Source organism: Malurus melanocephalus, unplaced genomic scaffold, assembly GCF_030028575.1.
Source record: "Malurus melanocephalus ecotype Western Australia unplaced genomic scaffold, MMel_1.1 scaffold_19, whole genome shotgun sequence".
In the NCBI taxonomy this organism is placed as follows: domain Eukaryota; kingdom Metazoa; phylum Chordata; class Aves; order Passeriformes; family Maluridae; genus Malurus; species Malurus melanocephalus.
In genome coordinates, this window is record NW_026623251.1 from 4,450,928 (window position 1) to 4,466,012 (window position 15,085).

A 15,085-nucleotide genomic window follows, 5' to 3' on the forward strand; every position below is an offset into this window, starting at 1 on the left:
GGGCTGGAATCAGGTGACACCCTTGGCCCCAAACACAATGAATGCACACAGACTTCCCCCAGCACAAAGCCTGGAGCTTCTATGCCTGATACTTCATAGTCAGCAGTGTAAATCCTCCTCTGGGTTTCCCCTTGTGACAGCCCAAGGTCTGAAGGCCAGGACCACCCCTTGGGGTACTGTCACCAGAGCTGTGTCACAGGATGTCTGTAAGATTTCCTGATATGCCAGTGCCTAATGTAGAAAGTAATATAGTGGCAAAAATCAGTTTCTTTACTGTTTTAATTTATTTCCATGAGGATACTGGAATATTCCATAGTATAAACTGCTCCAGCAAAGTACAGAGTCCATAATAAAATGCTTTTCTGTTCAGCTGTGACAACAAAACTGTTGAATAAATCTAAGAGCCTTGTCTAAATGCTTCCAGTATCTTTCCTATTGATAAACATCTGTTATTGCAGGTTAAGGGGCCTGATGAACCCTGCTGAACCCCTGACTGGGTTTACATACTAAATCCTTTTAGATYTATTGGCTTCTTTCCACAGTAAATTCATAATAAATTAGGAACAAAAGCCCACTTTCTGTTGCCTTGAAAAGCAATGCCCACCAGCWGACTAGGCAGAGAATGCAATTGCCACCCAAGAGGACTGGGATAGCTCCTGGRGTGGCTGGCCATGCCCTGGGGACATCAGGGCTAGGGAGCAGCAGGGCCTYCAGGAARCAGTGGGAATTCTTGTGCAGCACTGGTGAYMCAGGTGGTTACACATTTTGTAAGAYAGGAAWGTTTAGGCAGTATTGGACTCTCTCCACAGAAGGCACAGCAGCCCACCCATGGATCCAGCTTTTAACATGGACGCTTCACCACCTCAGACCTYTTCTACTCTAATTAAACTGGGGATGGAAACCTCTCAGCACCAAGACAAATACCGTCAGGACAAATCCACACAGGTCTCTTTGACTTTAAATAAAGATGCTGCCGCTGAATTTATTCACTGAAAATTTTGGGAATGCTCATATTAAGATGCCTTTTGCAAAGTCTAAGCCTGTGTCAGTATAATCTTTAATGGCACATGGCAGCTCTGCAAATGAATTGCAACTCTTATTCCRCCTCTTCTTTTGCTGCAATTGACCTAAAGTGAGAATTCACTGCAGGGGAGCAATTGATACTTCTGACTTSTTAATGAGTTGAGACATAAAAGTGAGGAGGAAAGTATTTCAGCTAAGTTTCTCTGAGCACTCTTCTATTTCTTGCTACTATTTCCTTTAACAGCTTCACAGTGGAAACACACTGCAGTAAATGCTTAAAATGGATTTTTCTTCCAAAAGATGGGCAATGCTTTTTAGTAGAAACGAACCATGACAGCAGAATATGACCAGATAACCGCTCTTGCTGCTGTGGTTTGTGCAGCCTGGGGTCACCCCCACTGCACTGCCCATCATTTTCCAGAACAGACACAGTCACCATGTTGAGACACTTTTTGCACCCCTCAGTGCAGAACCCCTCAGTGGTTTCTGAGAAACCTCTGCTGCTTTCAGGGAGAAACTTTTTCAGGGAGATCACCAAGGAAAGATATTGTGCTATTAGGAAGTGACACTGTTAGTACATCCTGGTGTTTGAAGTTCTCTTCCTGAGGCACAGAAGCAAAAATCAGCGGTGAATCTRCTCTGTGTAAAGAGTTATAAAGAGTTATAAGTTACATAGACCTTGAACAGGCTGAACTCAGCTTAGATTAGCATATTATTTTAGTCATTCTCACTCATAAGCATGTGTCTTGCTTGAAAAATAAGAGCAATTAAAGTAAAAATATGGAAACATTTTATATGAAGACAGATTGCAGATTTTTTTTCCTCTTCCTCTCCTGTGTCTGCATTGCTAGTCTACATTTCTTTCTGGGGTGACCAAAGCCCTRCTTCCAAGTATACAAATTGCTGTGTGAAATCTGATGAAATCTGCCACTTTTTCCAGGAGGCAGAGATCTTGCTTTTCCTGGTCATATGCAGCTTTAAGATTCTTTCTAAAGCTCATATTTTCTTTCTTGATAGCTAGCTCATTTTTGTTTTAGTACAGACCTTTCCACTTGCAAGCATGTAATAAGTATCTTTGAAGATCAAGTTTATTTTGATCCTCGAGGCTCTCCCTGTAAAACACACAAATATATTCTCCCTTTCAGACTTTTTACTCTGTTTGTCAAGTGTCACGTAGAGCTTTAATGACCATGTTTAATTATGAGTGCCCAACACAGGATTCCCTCAACAATCACAAAGTAATAGCAAATGCAGCAGGTGATGCCCAGGAGGAACTGGGAGGGGTTATCTCTGATAAGTTTGAATTCTTGTAGCCTGGCCAAGAGCTTCAGGAGATGGCAGGGGTCATGAACCATGTAGGCAGATCCAGAAAAACAATGTTTTCCAGATGTTCTGCTAGAGTCCTCTTAATCTCAGATGTTCCCATACATGCACACACATAAATGCACACACATACACATCCTCAGAAAAGGAAAGAAACCAGTAATTTGGCTCACAAAAGATGKAACAATTGCAAAATACTTCATGTGATATCTTTCAGGAGTAAACAGCCTTATTTATGCTTCCCATATCTATATGAGATTACCTGGTGTGGTTTGATGTGCAGAAAATACAATTCTGTGGTTATTTCTTAGAAGAGCAGTGAACAGGTTTGAACAGATAYCAGAGCATGTCCATGTCATCATGCCGTCTCCTGACACCACAATAAGTATGTGAAAGAAATCTTGGGTTTCCTGGAGCAAAAGACAGATTTGGGACAGAAGTAATTAAGTATTTCATGGGAGTGTGATAGCCCAAACACCATCTCCTCTGGGGACATCAGCTGTTCTACAAAGCATGATGAGAGGATGCAGCGTGTGAAAACTGTGAAAGGTTGAAGAAAAGTGCACAGTCCCTCTTCCCCCACCATTCCAGTGTCATCTGCAATACCCCCAAATGCAGCCTGATGAGCTCTTCTTTTCCTTTTCAGTGCTCCTTACTGACACATCCGGATTTTGCTTTAGTCACCATGAAGGCCACAGCCCTTGCTACCTTCTTAGGTAAGTAGAGCTGATGAGCWGCAATTAGCAGTCTGTGGGTTTGCACTCTCCTGTCCTGGATGCCCAGTGGCAGCTGACTTATTCTCTTCCCTTTGGGATTAGGATTCCATGGATGATGAAGCTCTCACTGGCAGGTGTAAGCCTTGGCACAGTTTTTCAGAAATGGGCTATACAAATTTCTTGACTTTGACATAGAAAAAAAATATTACTTACTTGCAGAGACCTTTAAGAATATGACCAGCTGCATGCAGTCTATATCAGGTGGCAGAACTGGGCCTGAAAAAAGGCTGTAATGTAAAGATTCCCTCTAAAGAAAAATCAGCTGTTTCTTACACAGGGGCACCATTCCAAATTCTCCCTGTTCTTGCTCTTTCCATGAACAAGATGGTACCAAAAGGTTATAAATATGTCTAATTTTCCTTCCCCTGGCAGTCAGATAGGATCTCACTTTTTGGGAACATGTAGAAATTCCGTAATTTGCAATTCATCTTACATGAACACTCCGGTTGTGACATTCCCAGACAATATTCCTTCTAGCTGTTATCCTCAAGTCTGTCAGGACAGTTGTTCTTAGTTCAAATTCATAGYAATTTACATAAATTACCAAATTACTTTCTCCACATTGGGTTATGCTGTAACATTCCAAGTAGTTGAGACATTGCACTTTATTTTCTAGTCATGCATTCCTTTTTTTTCCATCTAACTACAATTTTGCCTTGGTTACACAACTGCAGTGGTGACAAAAGACCCGGATACTGCATCTACATGCTGTCACCTCAGGCACTGTGAGACTGCTTTTACTTTTGAGCAAGTTCTAGGTGTGATCAAGTCTACAAACTCTCTGCAAACAATCTAGGGGGAGAAGAACACAAAAGAAAGAAATTACTTCTGTTGCATATTGTGGTAAGATAAGCTTAACAAATTATAAAAGGATCAGCYGGCACATCATAGAGAGTTTGAATTCCCCTTGAAAGTTCAGAGAAGGARAAGGTGAATAGGAAAGTCAAGATATTTGTAATGAAATTACCAATTACTCATAATACAGGGCTTATAAAATAAGCCCAGAGAATAAAGAGGTTTTGTATGTCATCACTTAGCACAAAAACATAACAAGGTAAGCTACATGCATATTTTGGGATGTATCTTTTAATGTAAAAGCATATATCTCCTCTATTATTGTGCTTTTCAAATCATAATCCTGCTTAATGAAGAAAACTAGTTGCCCTTGCTGGGGCAGGATACTGGGACATGCCACCCTAGAACCTTGTATGGTCTGTAATATATCCCACACCCACTGCCACTACCTGAGTGAAGACTCCACAACACAGTTACAGGATAACCTTTCCAAAAGGTTCTTAAGAAGAACCCTTCACTCCCTAAATTTCCAGTTGCTTTGTGCACAGAGCACATCTTTTCACTAACAACCTTGTAACACCAATTACAAAGAATTCCCAAGTTAATTACAAAGAATTTGTACTTTTCTGGACCACATGGACTCCATGGCATCTTTAGATTGTGAGTTCCACAGATGGATATGTGAACTGAACTGATCTTTAATCACCTTCAAAAARTTTCCCCACAGTAGGTGCAAAGTTAACCCTTAAGTAGGAACCTAGATGTGGCTGAGAAACTTCCTATTTGAGGTTTTCAACCTGCTGATTCAAATTTGAGAAATCTCGTGCACAGGAGCTTGTGGTGACTGATGTTGACAGTCCACCTTTTTCCTGATACAATGTTTATTTGTTCTAGGTGTGTTTCTTACCTGTACACACTCAGCTAAGGAAGCCACAAAGAAGACAAAAAAGGCTAAGCTATGTAAGTGATCTCAGCAGAATTTTTSGCTGTTTTACAGCAGACATGTCTGATGCATAACAAGGGTGAAAAGTGAGATTATATTCTGGTAGCTCTTCAAAATTGTCAGGARTAAATGGCAGTACATATTAGCTAAAAGATATCTTATTGAAAATAAATCACGAAGTAAAGTGTGCGCCACTTAACACTTAAAAAGGGAAAAATTCGTGATTCACTACTAAAATATATCTTCATAGGTCATTAGGTACCACACGAGGATCAAAGCAGGCACTAAGGGATTCAGAGAGAGAGACATAAATCTGTGAAATGGACCAGCTATAACACAAAGCATATGTGGCTGATTAGTGTGAGACAAGTGGTGCATGCCTGTGCACGAGGATGTTTAAATTTCTGCTACACTGCTGCAGGAGCGTTTCTATCCACAGATTATTTTGTTCATGTAGCTGACAAACAAGCCTGCTGCGAGGTTGTAAACGCACACTTAAACCCCTTGTTCMAAGTAAATTGTACCCAGCAAAAAGTTTTAAAAATTAAGGGCAAGATAATGGGCTGTGACTGCAGCCTGACATTACAGATGGCACAGAGCTAYATGAGCACAGCGGGAGGCTTGGGAAGCATCCCTACCCCCTCCTTCCCACGTGTTAACCACAGCCTGGGTGACTACGCTTCTTTCTCTCTCCAGCAGAATGTCATAACAGATATTTCCTTCACAGAAGCAAACACTGAAGGTCAGAAATATCCGCAGGCTTCCTTATTCCATCCTTAGCTACTGCCACWATCCTTGGAGTAGGGGTTATTATGGGTTATGCTGGAGATGCAGAAGACRCAAATGTCTTGTATCCCAAAACCATTGATATGAAGGCTTAAGAGGGGGGCATCCCTGTCATTCACTTACYCACTGTTTCATGACAACATCACTCAGCAATGGAAGCATTCGATCTGACTTTACCAAGATTTTGCACTCACAGATGTACCCCAGATTGATTGTGATGTCAAGGCGGGGAAGATAATCAATCCAGAATTCATTGCAAAATGCCCTCCTGGATGTCAAGATGTAAAATACCGTGTTTATGGCACAGACATTTATGCTTCTTTTTCCAGTGTCTGCAATGCTGCAATTCACAGGTGAGTGTGTTGAAATGAGCAAGGCACTCAGACAAAAGKGTCATTTCAGTGTAGAGAGCTTTTGACTTTTCAAATTCTTCACAGTTCCCACTGCCTCRCAGATTTGATTGCAGGTTGCTGCAGAAAACCTGAGAGAAAGACCATGTGTGATGGAATTGATCCCTTTTTACAAAGTGCTGTCAATCCTRTATTTCTGTCGACATTAGTTGTGTTTGAAGAAGTTTCTCAACCTTTGGAGAACTGTCTTGAGGTTTYCAGATCTCTCATTCATGCATAACAAGACACTATTGTACTATTATTATTCAAGTGGAAGATAGAGATGGAGCTGCTGCCACTGATAAATCTTCAGAAAAAAATAGGCATATCACCAGTGATGAATACATACAGCACTCATACTTCTGGAACTGGTTTCGTTCTCTGGATTTAACTGTCCTTGACATCAAAGACCAAGTAATGTGCTTTCTTGCCACATGAAAGGACACTGCACAAGGAAATGAGTAACTTAAGTTTTGTAGCTCAAGTTTTTCAGAGTTTTATTAGCCATGCAAAAATGTGCATGAAATTCTAATGGAGAATAACTGCACAATCAAAACACACCGCAGTTGGTGGCAGGATGCAGAGCAGGATGTAGCAAGAAGTTGTAAAGCCTGATTGACAACTTGACTTAATTTGGAGTTATTTGAGCTATTTGTATCAGGTGAAATACCTGGGATCTTGGGTGAAGTGGGTTACTTAAGGCTTTGGGATTTCACCCCTTGCCTGTGCCGTGCTCGGGTTGAGGCGCCTGTGTGTGCGCAGCGCTGCCACCTCCCGGCTGCAGCTCTGCCCGCTCAGCTGGGGAGATGACTGCCCGGGGACCGGCTTTCCAGCGCCAAATTCCTCCGTCGGACACTCCTGCGCGATGGAAATCGCCTCGGCATGAAGAGTTAGTCCCAAAGGGAAGTTAAAAAACACTGGTAGCAAGTGTTATCTCCCRGTAGCCTGGCTGCCTGTGCTGTTGCAGCGAGGGTTTCAGTGTTTCTCCTTTGCCAGCTGGCTTTGGCTTTGTTAGCTCGTATCTCACATTTCCACGGAGAGCAGATTTCTTCTCCATGCATTCAGTATGGCAGCATCTTCTTGCAATTATCAGAGCAAACTGCACCGCTAACATATTCTTCAACACWATTTGCTGCCCAGTACTTATTTTCCTGACTGGTTATTCCTGCCCATCCTAAAACCCCGTCGCTTCCAGGCTGACCTGCTATCCTACTGATGCCAGAGCAGGATGCACACACTGACTTGAGGTACACGTTCCAGCAYGTGTTAAACACCGCTGGATGTGCACCACAGCTGACAGGTTTTCTACATCAGCAATATTGTGTCCAGTTTACTCCAGGCTGAGGTCAGAAACAGGCTTAGGTTTGTGAAGAAAACGCATCTTGAAACGCAAAGATAACACATTCTGTCACACGATTGGCCTGAAAACTTCTCTGAGTACCTCCGCCTGTATCTTCAGTCATTCAATCAAGCTTGCAGGAATTTTAACGAAGGCAGTAGCTTTTTCTTGTGTGCAACTAGGTCARGCTTAAACAGAAGACCAGTAGATCAGTGGGAAGAGCAAACAGATCCTGACAGCACTTTGCAAYAAACTGCTCTTCTCTGTGTGGAGGAAGCACAAATATTTCTTAGCAACAGACTTAGTAGTAGCATCACAGCCCCAGCACTGCTGGTTTAAAGGTAAAAGGGAACACCTCGTACCTCTTGCACTGTAGAACARTTTTGAAGGTTTTTGTGGAATTTCTGCCTTCAGACACAGTGTTTTCTCCTTGCAGTGGTATCATTGACAACACAGGTGGGAAGATCCTTGTCCAGAAAGTCGCTGGGCACTCTGGTTACCGCGGGAGCTTTTCCAACGGTGTCCGGTCCCTGTCACTGCCGCGCTGGAGGGAATCCTTCCTGGTGTCAGGTACCATTCTGGGCTGGGGACTGGAACCACCTGCCCGCCCCACCCGCTCCCCACGGCTGATTGCTGGGCAGCAATGGGCGGAGGGGAAGCAGCCTCTCCTGTTACAGACCCGCTTAGTGGCCACAGACCCTCCCCACCCAGCTTTGGCMGGCACAGTGCATCTGAGACACTTCTGGCTCTGGGCTCCCTGTGCAGCCTGCAAAGAGTCTCTGATGCTGCCAGCGCTGAGCTCGGCTCAGCCCAGTGCGGGCCTGAGCCCCCGCAGGAGGTGACAGCTGTTCTGCACTGAGCCTCAGAACGCACCTGAATTCCAGCTATTGATGCATAAAATCCATTGCTCTCCACCCTGGYTGGTGGTGCTGCTGAGACAACTGAWAGGCCTTTTGGGCATTTGAAGYAYCCTCAGCCTGCACCTGAGTTTGCATCTCCTGGAGTGACTTCAGGCTTGTGCCAAACCACACAGAGCCCTGCCGTATGCACACAAACCCTGTATCAAGAGATYTRACTGGTRCATCCCAAGTATGTCAGGAACTCCYTCTGCTTCTGTTAGCCAAATAGTTTTGATATCTAATCAGTGCAGGTAAATCCATCTTAACGTAATGCTCATTCTTTTTTCCTCCCCATAGTATATATAGGAGCTCATATCTACAAAATAAACTCACAGATTTTAAAATTTTTTTGCAAATTAGATCCCCTTTACACTAGCTTCAGATTATCTTAAACCTACTTGCACTCTCTTCTTTGTGAAAAACGTTTGCTTCACATAAAAATTCTAAATCTAACTTGTTGATTCACTGGGCCAGTTCTTGCTGCTCTGCARTTTTGGAGGTTTAAGACAGGTATGACCAATTGATGTTAGTTAACYGTATCATCCCTGGAAAAATCAGCAGCTCAAGCAACTGAAAGCTACTAAAAGTAATGTTCTTTCCATCTGAAAATTTGTAGATAGCAGAGGATGTGTCAGAAACTGACCAACACAAACTGCCATCTCCATCTTGCATCCATGTATTTTGATKAATTTTTTACAGCAGTCTGCCATGGGTACACCACATTATGGGAAGGATTTATTTTGGATGAGTAGGAATTGCCTGGAATAGCTGAATTACTACTTGTGCTTGTTGCTGTTTTTCTCTAACAAACAGCRCATTGTAATTTTGGTACATAAATGGGAAATAAGATTTTTTTTACCTCAACAGCTGCTCAGTTGTTATCCCACAAAACTGTAGAAATTCTTCCATGAAAGTGTAGCAATTCTTTAAYTTATGGCAATAAATCTTTATTCTTAATTAATGAGACACTGTAAAAGAAGATACAAGAGAAAGTTACAAGAGTATATAAAAGGAGATGATGAGAAACCTGGCTATGTGTAGGCATGATGAGAGTTTCTCCCTATGCACCTAACTGTATGCATCCTGAATGCTCTCACTGATGTCAGTTTATAAACCAGCTCAAATGTAAATCTAACATATCATATACATCATATCATATTTCATATATGAAGAGGAAAAAACTTTCATTATACCTACTGAAAATTTGAGAAATTTAGAATTTTAGAGAATATTAGAGGACTAAAACCCAGGAAGGCTGTGCTACTCATCTCAGCAGCCTGAGGCTATGTGCATACATATCGCCTTCTCAGAAAGAGAGGAGTTGGGAATGGGTTTTTTATGAATATGAGTCATAAAAGACAGAGCTGMATAAAGCATTCCCCAATAAAAATATAAAATCACCTAAGGCATTTATTTCAGGACAGCTTTAGAGCTAGAACTGAGTCCCCTACTCTCCAGCTGCATTCCTTTTCAGCACACCAGACCTGTATGCAATASTGTCCCCTGGAAATGTGCCAACAGTTTATTCCTAGTTAGGATATTGTCACCRAGTTTGTGATGTTTAAATTGTGAATGAACATCCAGACAAAAGTGTACAGAAGAGGAACCCTTGGGGGACCCAGGGAATGAAGTGGCTTGATTTAGGGGCAGCAGAGAAGAAGGTCTGTCCTCTGGGATTAATGCAGCCAGCACACCAGGAGGTATGGAAATGCCTCGGTGCTCACTTTCAAGCACTGAAATGCCCTGAATGACTCCATTCAGTTTAGCGGCAGTTTCGCAGCTGGTGGGTTAAGAATACAGCCCCAAACTTCTGGGTTTGCAAGTCACAAATAAGTGTGAGAGGGTGAGCAGCCACCGCACTACCGCAGCCACCACACCAGAGCTTGTGTTTCAATGGCCAAAGCTGATGTTTTCAGCYCACATGGAAACACACTTTTAAGCATGTTAAGCAAACTCCAACCTAGATGTAACTTTTTCCCAACAGTGACAAAGACATGATACCATGGCCCCAGAGAGCAAGGCCACATTCAGGTCAGGACTCAGGCCTGTCTCCTGGGCACATACAGGATGCAAATTACTGCTGATCAAAAACCCCAGAATCCAGCCTCCCCACTTAGCTGATGTATTTTCACAGCAGCAGGGTTCAGGTTAGCATTAGAAATCAGATACAACAGAAATATTCCAAATTAAGATCAAATTACCATGCTATTGCTGCATGTTATTGCTGCATGGATCAACTACTCATACTGACATGAGAATAAAGAARGCATTTAGAAGTCATCTGTGATCCTGTAACTCTTCCATTTCCTACCAAGCCAGCAGATGTCCCTAGTCCTTGGTTTCTGATCCCAGTTTTAGCTCAGGGAGAAGTGGATGTGAAAACCTGCTGTCCTTCACTCAGCCCAGCTCCTGTCAGGGAAGCTCAGAAGATGAGAAGGAAGCTCTTTCCAGTTTGTCCACGCATGCTAATTCACCAGCTCTGGTATTTGGTGGATCAGTGTTGACTTTAGTGGAGCTGCTCWCACTTCATATCACTGTAAATGAGAAATGGAAAACCTTCTTACATCGTTACCTCGTTAGTAACTCTGACTTCTGTATCTATGGCTTTGTAATGACATCTGAAAACTCAGAGAGGAGCAAAACAAAGGAGATAGAGACATGAAAAGGGATAAAAGACAGGGATTCTCCAGCTCCATGGACTTCTCTGCTCATTAGAATTCCTCTAGCATACACCTTTCTTTGTGTGCCATCATGGGGCTGAGAGGTTCAGGCTGTCTGGATTCATCACCCAGGATGACACTGTCCATGTCCTTAAAGAATCCCCTAAGAGAACAGAGGAGAGACCACCATGACTCAGGTTTTGAAGGAGTGGAGGTAGGTGTCACCAGGGGTGGCCCAGGCATGTGACACGGCACAGTGTCTCTCAGGGACAGTCACCAGGGTGACTGCAGTCACCACAAGACCTGCACCCACCAACTCCTCAAGCCCAAAGCCCCTGCTGAGCTTCTCTGCAGCACTTCTCACTCAGTGATAGATGTGAGTATAAAAACTGTCCCAAGAGATGGAACTGCACGGCCACATGTACCAGTAGAGATGGCATCTGCTCTGGCACTAAAAAGATTTGTGGTTTGAAGCTTAACTGGGAAACATACCTCATTGTTTCAAGACAAGACTCTCATTTTAGGTCTAAATATAGGTACCATATGTTCCCCCACACAAGCACAGCCTTCTCTCACTGTTATTACTGCAAAAGACTGTTGCCAGAAATGGCATCTTGCAGAAGTGAGGTCAGAGAAGAATGCTGTGTGCGTGATGAAATGAATCCCACATCAAACATGCTTTCCAAGTCAACTGCATAGTCAGGCACTGGAGAAGGCTGCCTAGGGAAGCTGTGGATTTCATCAGAAGTTACACAGATGTCCTTCAGGAATGGCCCCATTTTGCTTAATATCATTTCAGAGCAAAGGAATGAACTAACTGACCTCTGCAAATCTTCCCCAGTATTGTGTTTTCATGGTTTCTAACTCTTTTTTTTATGATGCTGCATTTAGACACTGATATTTTTAATGGTATGGTTTTGAGATTCTGCCATTAGATGAAAGAAATCTCCATGAAAGTGAGTTGAGAAGTAAAGAAGAGGGATCTAATTCTGAATGCCTGCGTTGGATGAGAATTTTATTATAAGAAAACTTTGGATATTTTGTGATGCCTTCTAATTTTTTTTTTTTTTTGTAGAAGGCAAGCCAAGAAAAGGTGTGACATATCCATCAACTCTAGAATATTCTTCTTCAAAAAGTACAGCTGTTAAATCAGGCAAGTATTTTTGACTGGCTTTCCCTTACATCCATTCACAACTATCTGTCATAGCTTCTCAGTTGTATAACACAAAGATATAACTACTCAGAGGCAGAAGTTCATGCATCCATTAGTATGTCATCCAAATCACTCATGGTATTTTTTTATCTGAAGCATATGGAAATCATCTCAGACAACTTCTATTTTTTGGTCATACCATGTTTCACAGCYTTCCGTTTCCAAGTAGTTTCCCCCTTGCTTTAGATCTGTTCCTGAATATGATGTACTGGTTACATGAAAGCATTTGAGGTTATACATGTTGGCTTTCTCCTAATGCTACTCATGTTGTCTCTTGGGATATTCAGGGCTGAGAGTACAATGTTAAATAGTAATGTAATATAAATGACAGAGATGGTAATGCAGAGCAGCTTAACTAAGAATGCCACAATAAAGAGCTACTCTGTGTGATCATTTTAGTCAGCATCCTACTCTGTAAGACTCAACTCAGTTTGAAGAATTTAGTTGCTTTCAGAGGTCTTTGATYAATGCTTGACAACACTTTCTGTGAAGAAATTCTTCTCATACAATGTAAACCTCCCTTGGAAAAAAACAGAGGCCATTTCCTCTTGACTGACCCTCCACCTCACTACAAACTCCTTTCAGGTACTTGTAGAGAGACATTAAGTCCCCTGTGAGACTTGGTTGGGTTTTTTTTTCCAGGCTAAAACACCTCAGTTCCCTCAGCTRCTCCTCCTAAGACTTGTGCTCTAGCCAGTTTACCAGCTTCACTGCCCTTCATCTTTCTATTTTCACTTGAACAAAGGCAAATTTAAATCTCAAARCTGTAGTTGTTCAGACTGAATATGCATTGCCCAATTCTATGCCTTTGAAATTTATGATACTTTTGCCTTTACAAATAAGTAAAGGTTTGTACATTTCTTGAACATGTATGCAGAAATTAGTTGACCCAAATATTATGCACAGCTAGAAGGGAGGGCAATACCTCAGRAATCTTGACTTTTTCTGAGAAATGTTTACTAAAATCGCAACTCATCATTGCCAAACGTAGCCACACTTGAAACATCAGCCCAAACATCTCAGAGCAGAGCAGAGAAGATCACAGCCAGGCCTGAGCTCAGCAGGCTGCAAGCAATGATGTCTTCCACCAGTGCTAAAAGCCACATGATATGAGAATCAGTGTAGAAATGGGGAGCATCATCAATTCAGGGTTCTGTCACACAAACAAAACACAAGGATCCTGTTCCTGCAGCAAACCAAAGACACAAGTCTTCACTTTGYTCTTGAATCAAGCAGTGTGAAAGAAAATGCCAGGATCCCAATAACAATACTGGCCATTTATGCAGAGAAAGCCCAGGATTATCAGAGGAGCAAGCAACTATTACATCAAACCCARTGCCTGAGGATGTCACTGCCTGATTTTGCCCAGCCCTGTCCCACAGGTAGCAAAGAGATCTGATGGTCACAACCTGTCTTTCCCAACCCCACTCAGCCCTGTTAGCCCTCCTTAGATCTGCCACCTCAGCTCAGCCATCTCAGCTGTTCTGTGTTGGAAACAGCTTGGCTTTAAGATAAAAATCTCTGTAATATGCTGCCAGGGCCATCTTGTGAAAGAGAATTTCCTACTTACTTTTTTAATTTTTAAAAAAGCTACTTTTTTCTTCTATTTTAAATTACRGAGACCACGCTGTTCACTCTGATACTTAAATCCATTATCTGTAGGAGGCAAAGGCAGTCCTTTGAATATTACACTCTGCTGTCAGATTAACAAAAAAATCCTGCTTCATACCTGATCAGCTGTCAGAGATGCAATTTTAGTCCACATCCCAGAGATGCCAGAGATTCATAGTGCCTGACATTTCTTTAAATGCTCCTGGTGGTTAYAGTGCTTCTCAAATACTGGGCACAGCAAGAAAAACCTTCCCAAAATTCTAATTCTTCATAGCTGCTCAAAATAATTAAAAGATTCTCAAATAGTTTGCTGTTGTCACAAGAACTAGAGAATAAAAAAAAAACTAAAAAGGGAAGATGAAAATCCTTCAGTATTCAGTCAGATACAAAAGCAGAAGCAGATTATTTTGTGAGGTAGCAGTAAATAAGTAATAAGTGTTCCAAGCACATTGATGACTCCTGGTCTGAGAAATAAAAAAGAACCAAAAAAAATCTCCCTTTTCCTTCCTTCTAAGCCAGTCTATGGCATTCAGAATTTGGCCCCATAATGATCTCAAAATATCAGGCAAGAAAGAAATATATCTGAACATGAGTTAGTGACTGAAATTTTGCACATTAGCAAGTATTTTCCAAACAGCCTACACACACCATGACCCTAGTTCTCAGAACATGCTCCTACTCAGAGGAAAAAAACAAGATGCATTAAATCTTACGAGTATTCGCTTATTAGTGGCAAAGCCCCACACTTACTGGTTACTTCAGAAATKTTATTGATACTGGCAGGAGCTTTTGGGCAGTAAAAATGCCTAAATTTGGCATGAAAGATGGGGGTTGACTACTTCCTAGTTGTTGCCTTTTCTCACTGGGTGATAAAGCTCTGATTGGACTGACTGACCCACCTAATGTGTGACAGGGTGCCTTCCTTTGGGGGCTGATAATCTCTAACWGGGAGACTTAAAATTATTTTCTTCCAGAGCTACCTTTTCTAATGTGTTCAATTTTGCTTCAGAGCCTAAAAAGCCAGAGCAAGACCTAAAAGTTGTGAGGAGCACAGGCACTGTTAACACGTCAGTAAAAGCATCAGAACAAGGTAAGGGTTGGGGAATTTTGGTGCTCCTTACAGTATCCCACCCACCTAATCTGCCTGCAGGTGTTTATAGGAAACATTTTGACACTGGTTACATGGACAGCTTTACCTCTCCCATCCAACCTCCTCTCCACAGCCCCTTTCCCACCAAACCAACATGCAAWGGTGCTTGAAGGACTTCTGCTAATTCAGAAAAGAGGGCACCCACAGAGTTTAATTTCTGCTCGTGCTTTGGGTGAGT

At 42.2% G+C, this 15,085-nt stretch overlaps 1 protein-coding gene across 1 annotated transcript in view; it reads left to right on the forward strand.

Annotated features, from left to right (window-relative positions):
• The first annotated feature begins 3,001 nt into the window (after positions 1–3,001).
• The window catches only part of VIT (vitrin), a 34,708-nt gene continuing 22,624 nt past the window's right edge, over positions 3,002–15,085 (forward strand). The window contains exons 1-6 of the mRNA XM_057389781.1: positions 3,002–3,062; positions 4,812–4,877; positions 5,843–5,999; positions 7,811–7,944; positions 12,009–12,086; positions 14,767–14,847. Coding sequence (XP_057245764.1) covers positions 3,032–3,062; positions 4,812–4,877; positions 5,843–5,999; positions 7,811–7,944; positions 12,009–12,086; positions 14,767–14,847 — 547 coding nt within the window. The 5' untranslated portion in view covers positions 3,002–3,031. The remainder of the gene's footprint in view (positions 3,063–4,811; positions 4,878–5,842; positions 6,000–7,810; positions 7,945–12,008; positions 12,087–14,766; positions 14,848–15,085) is intronic.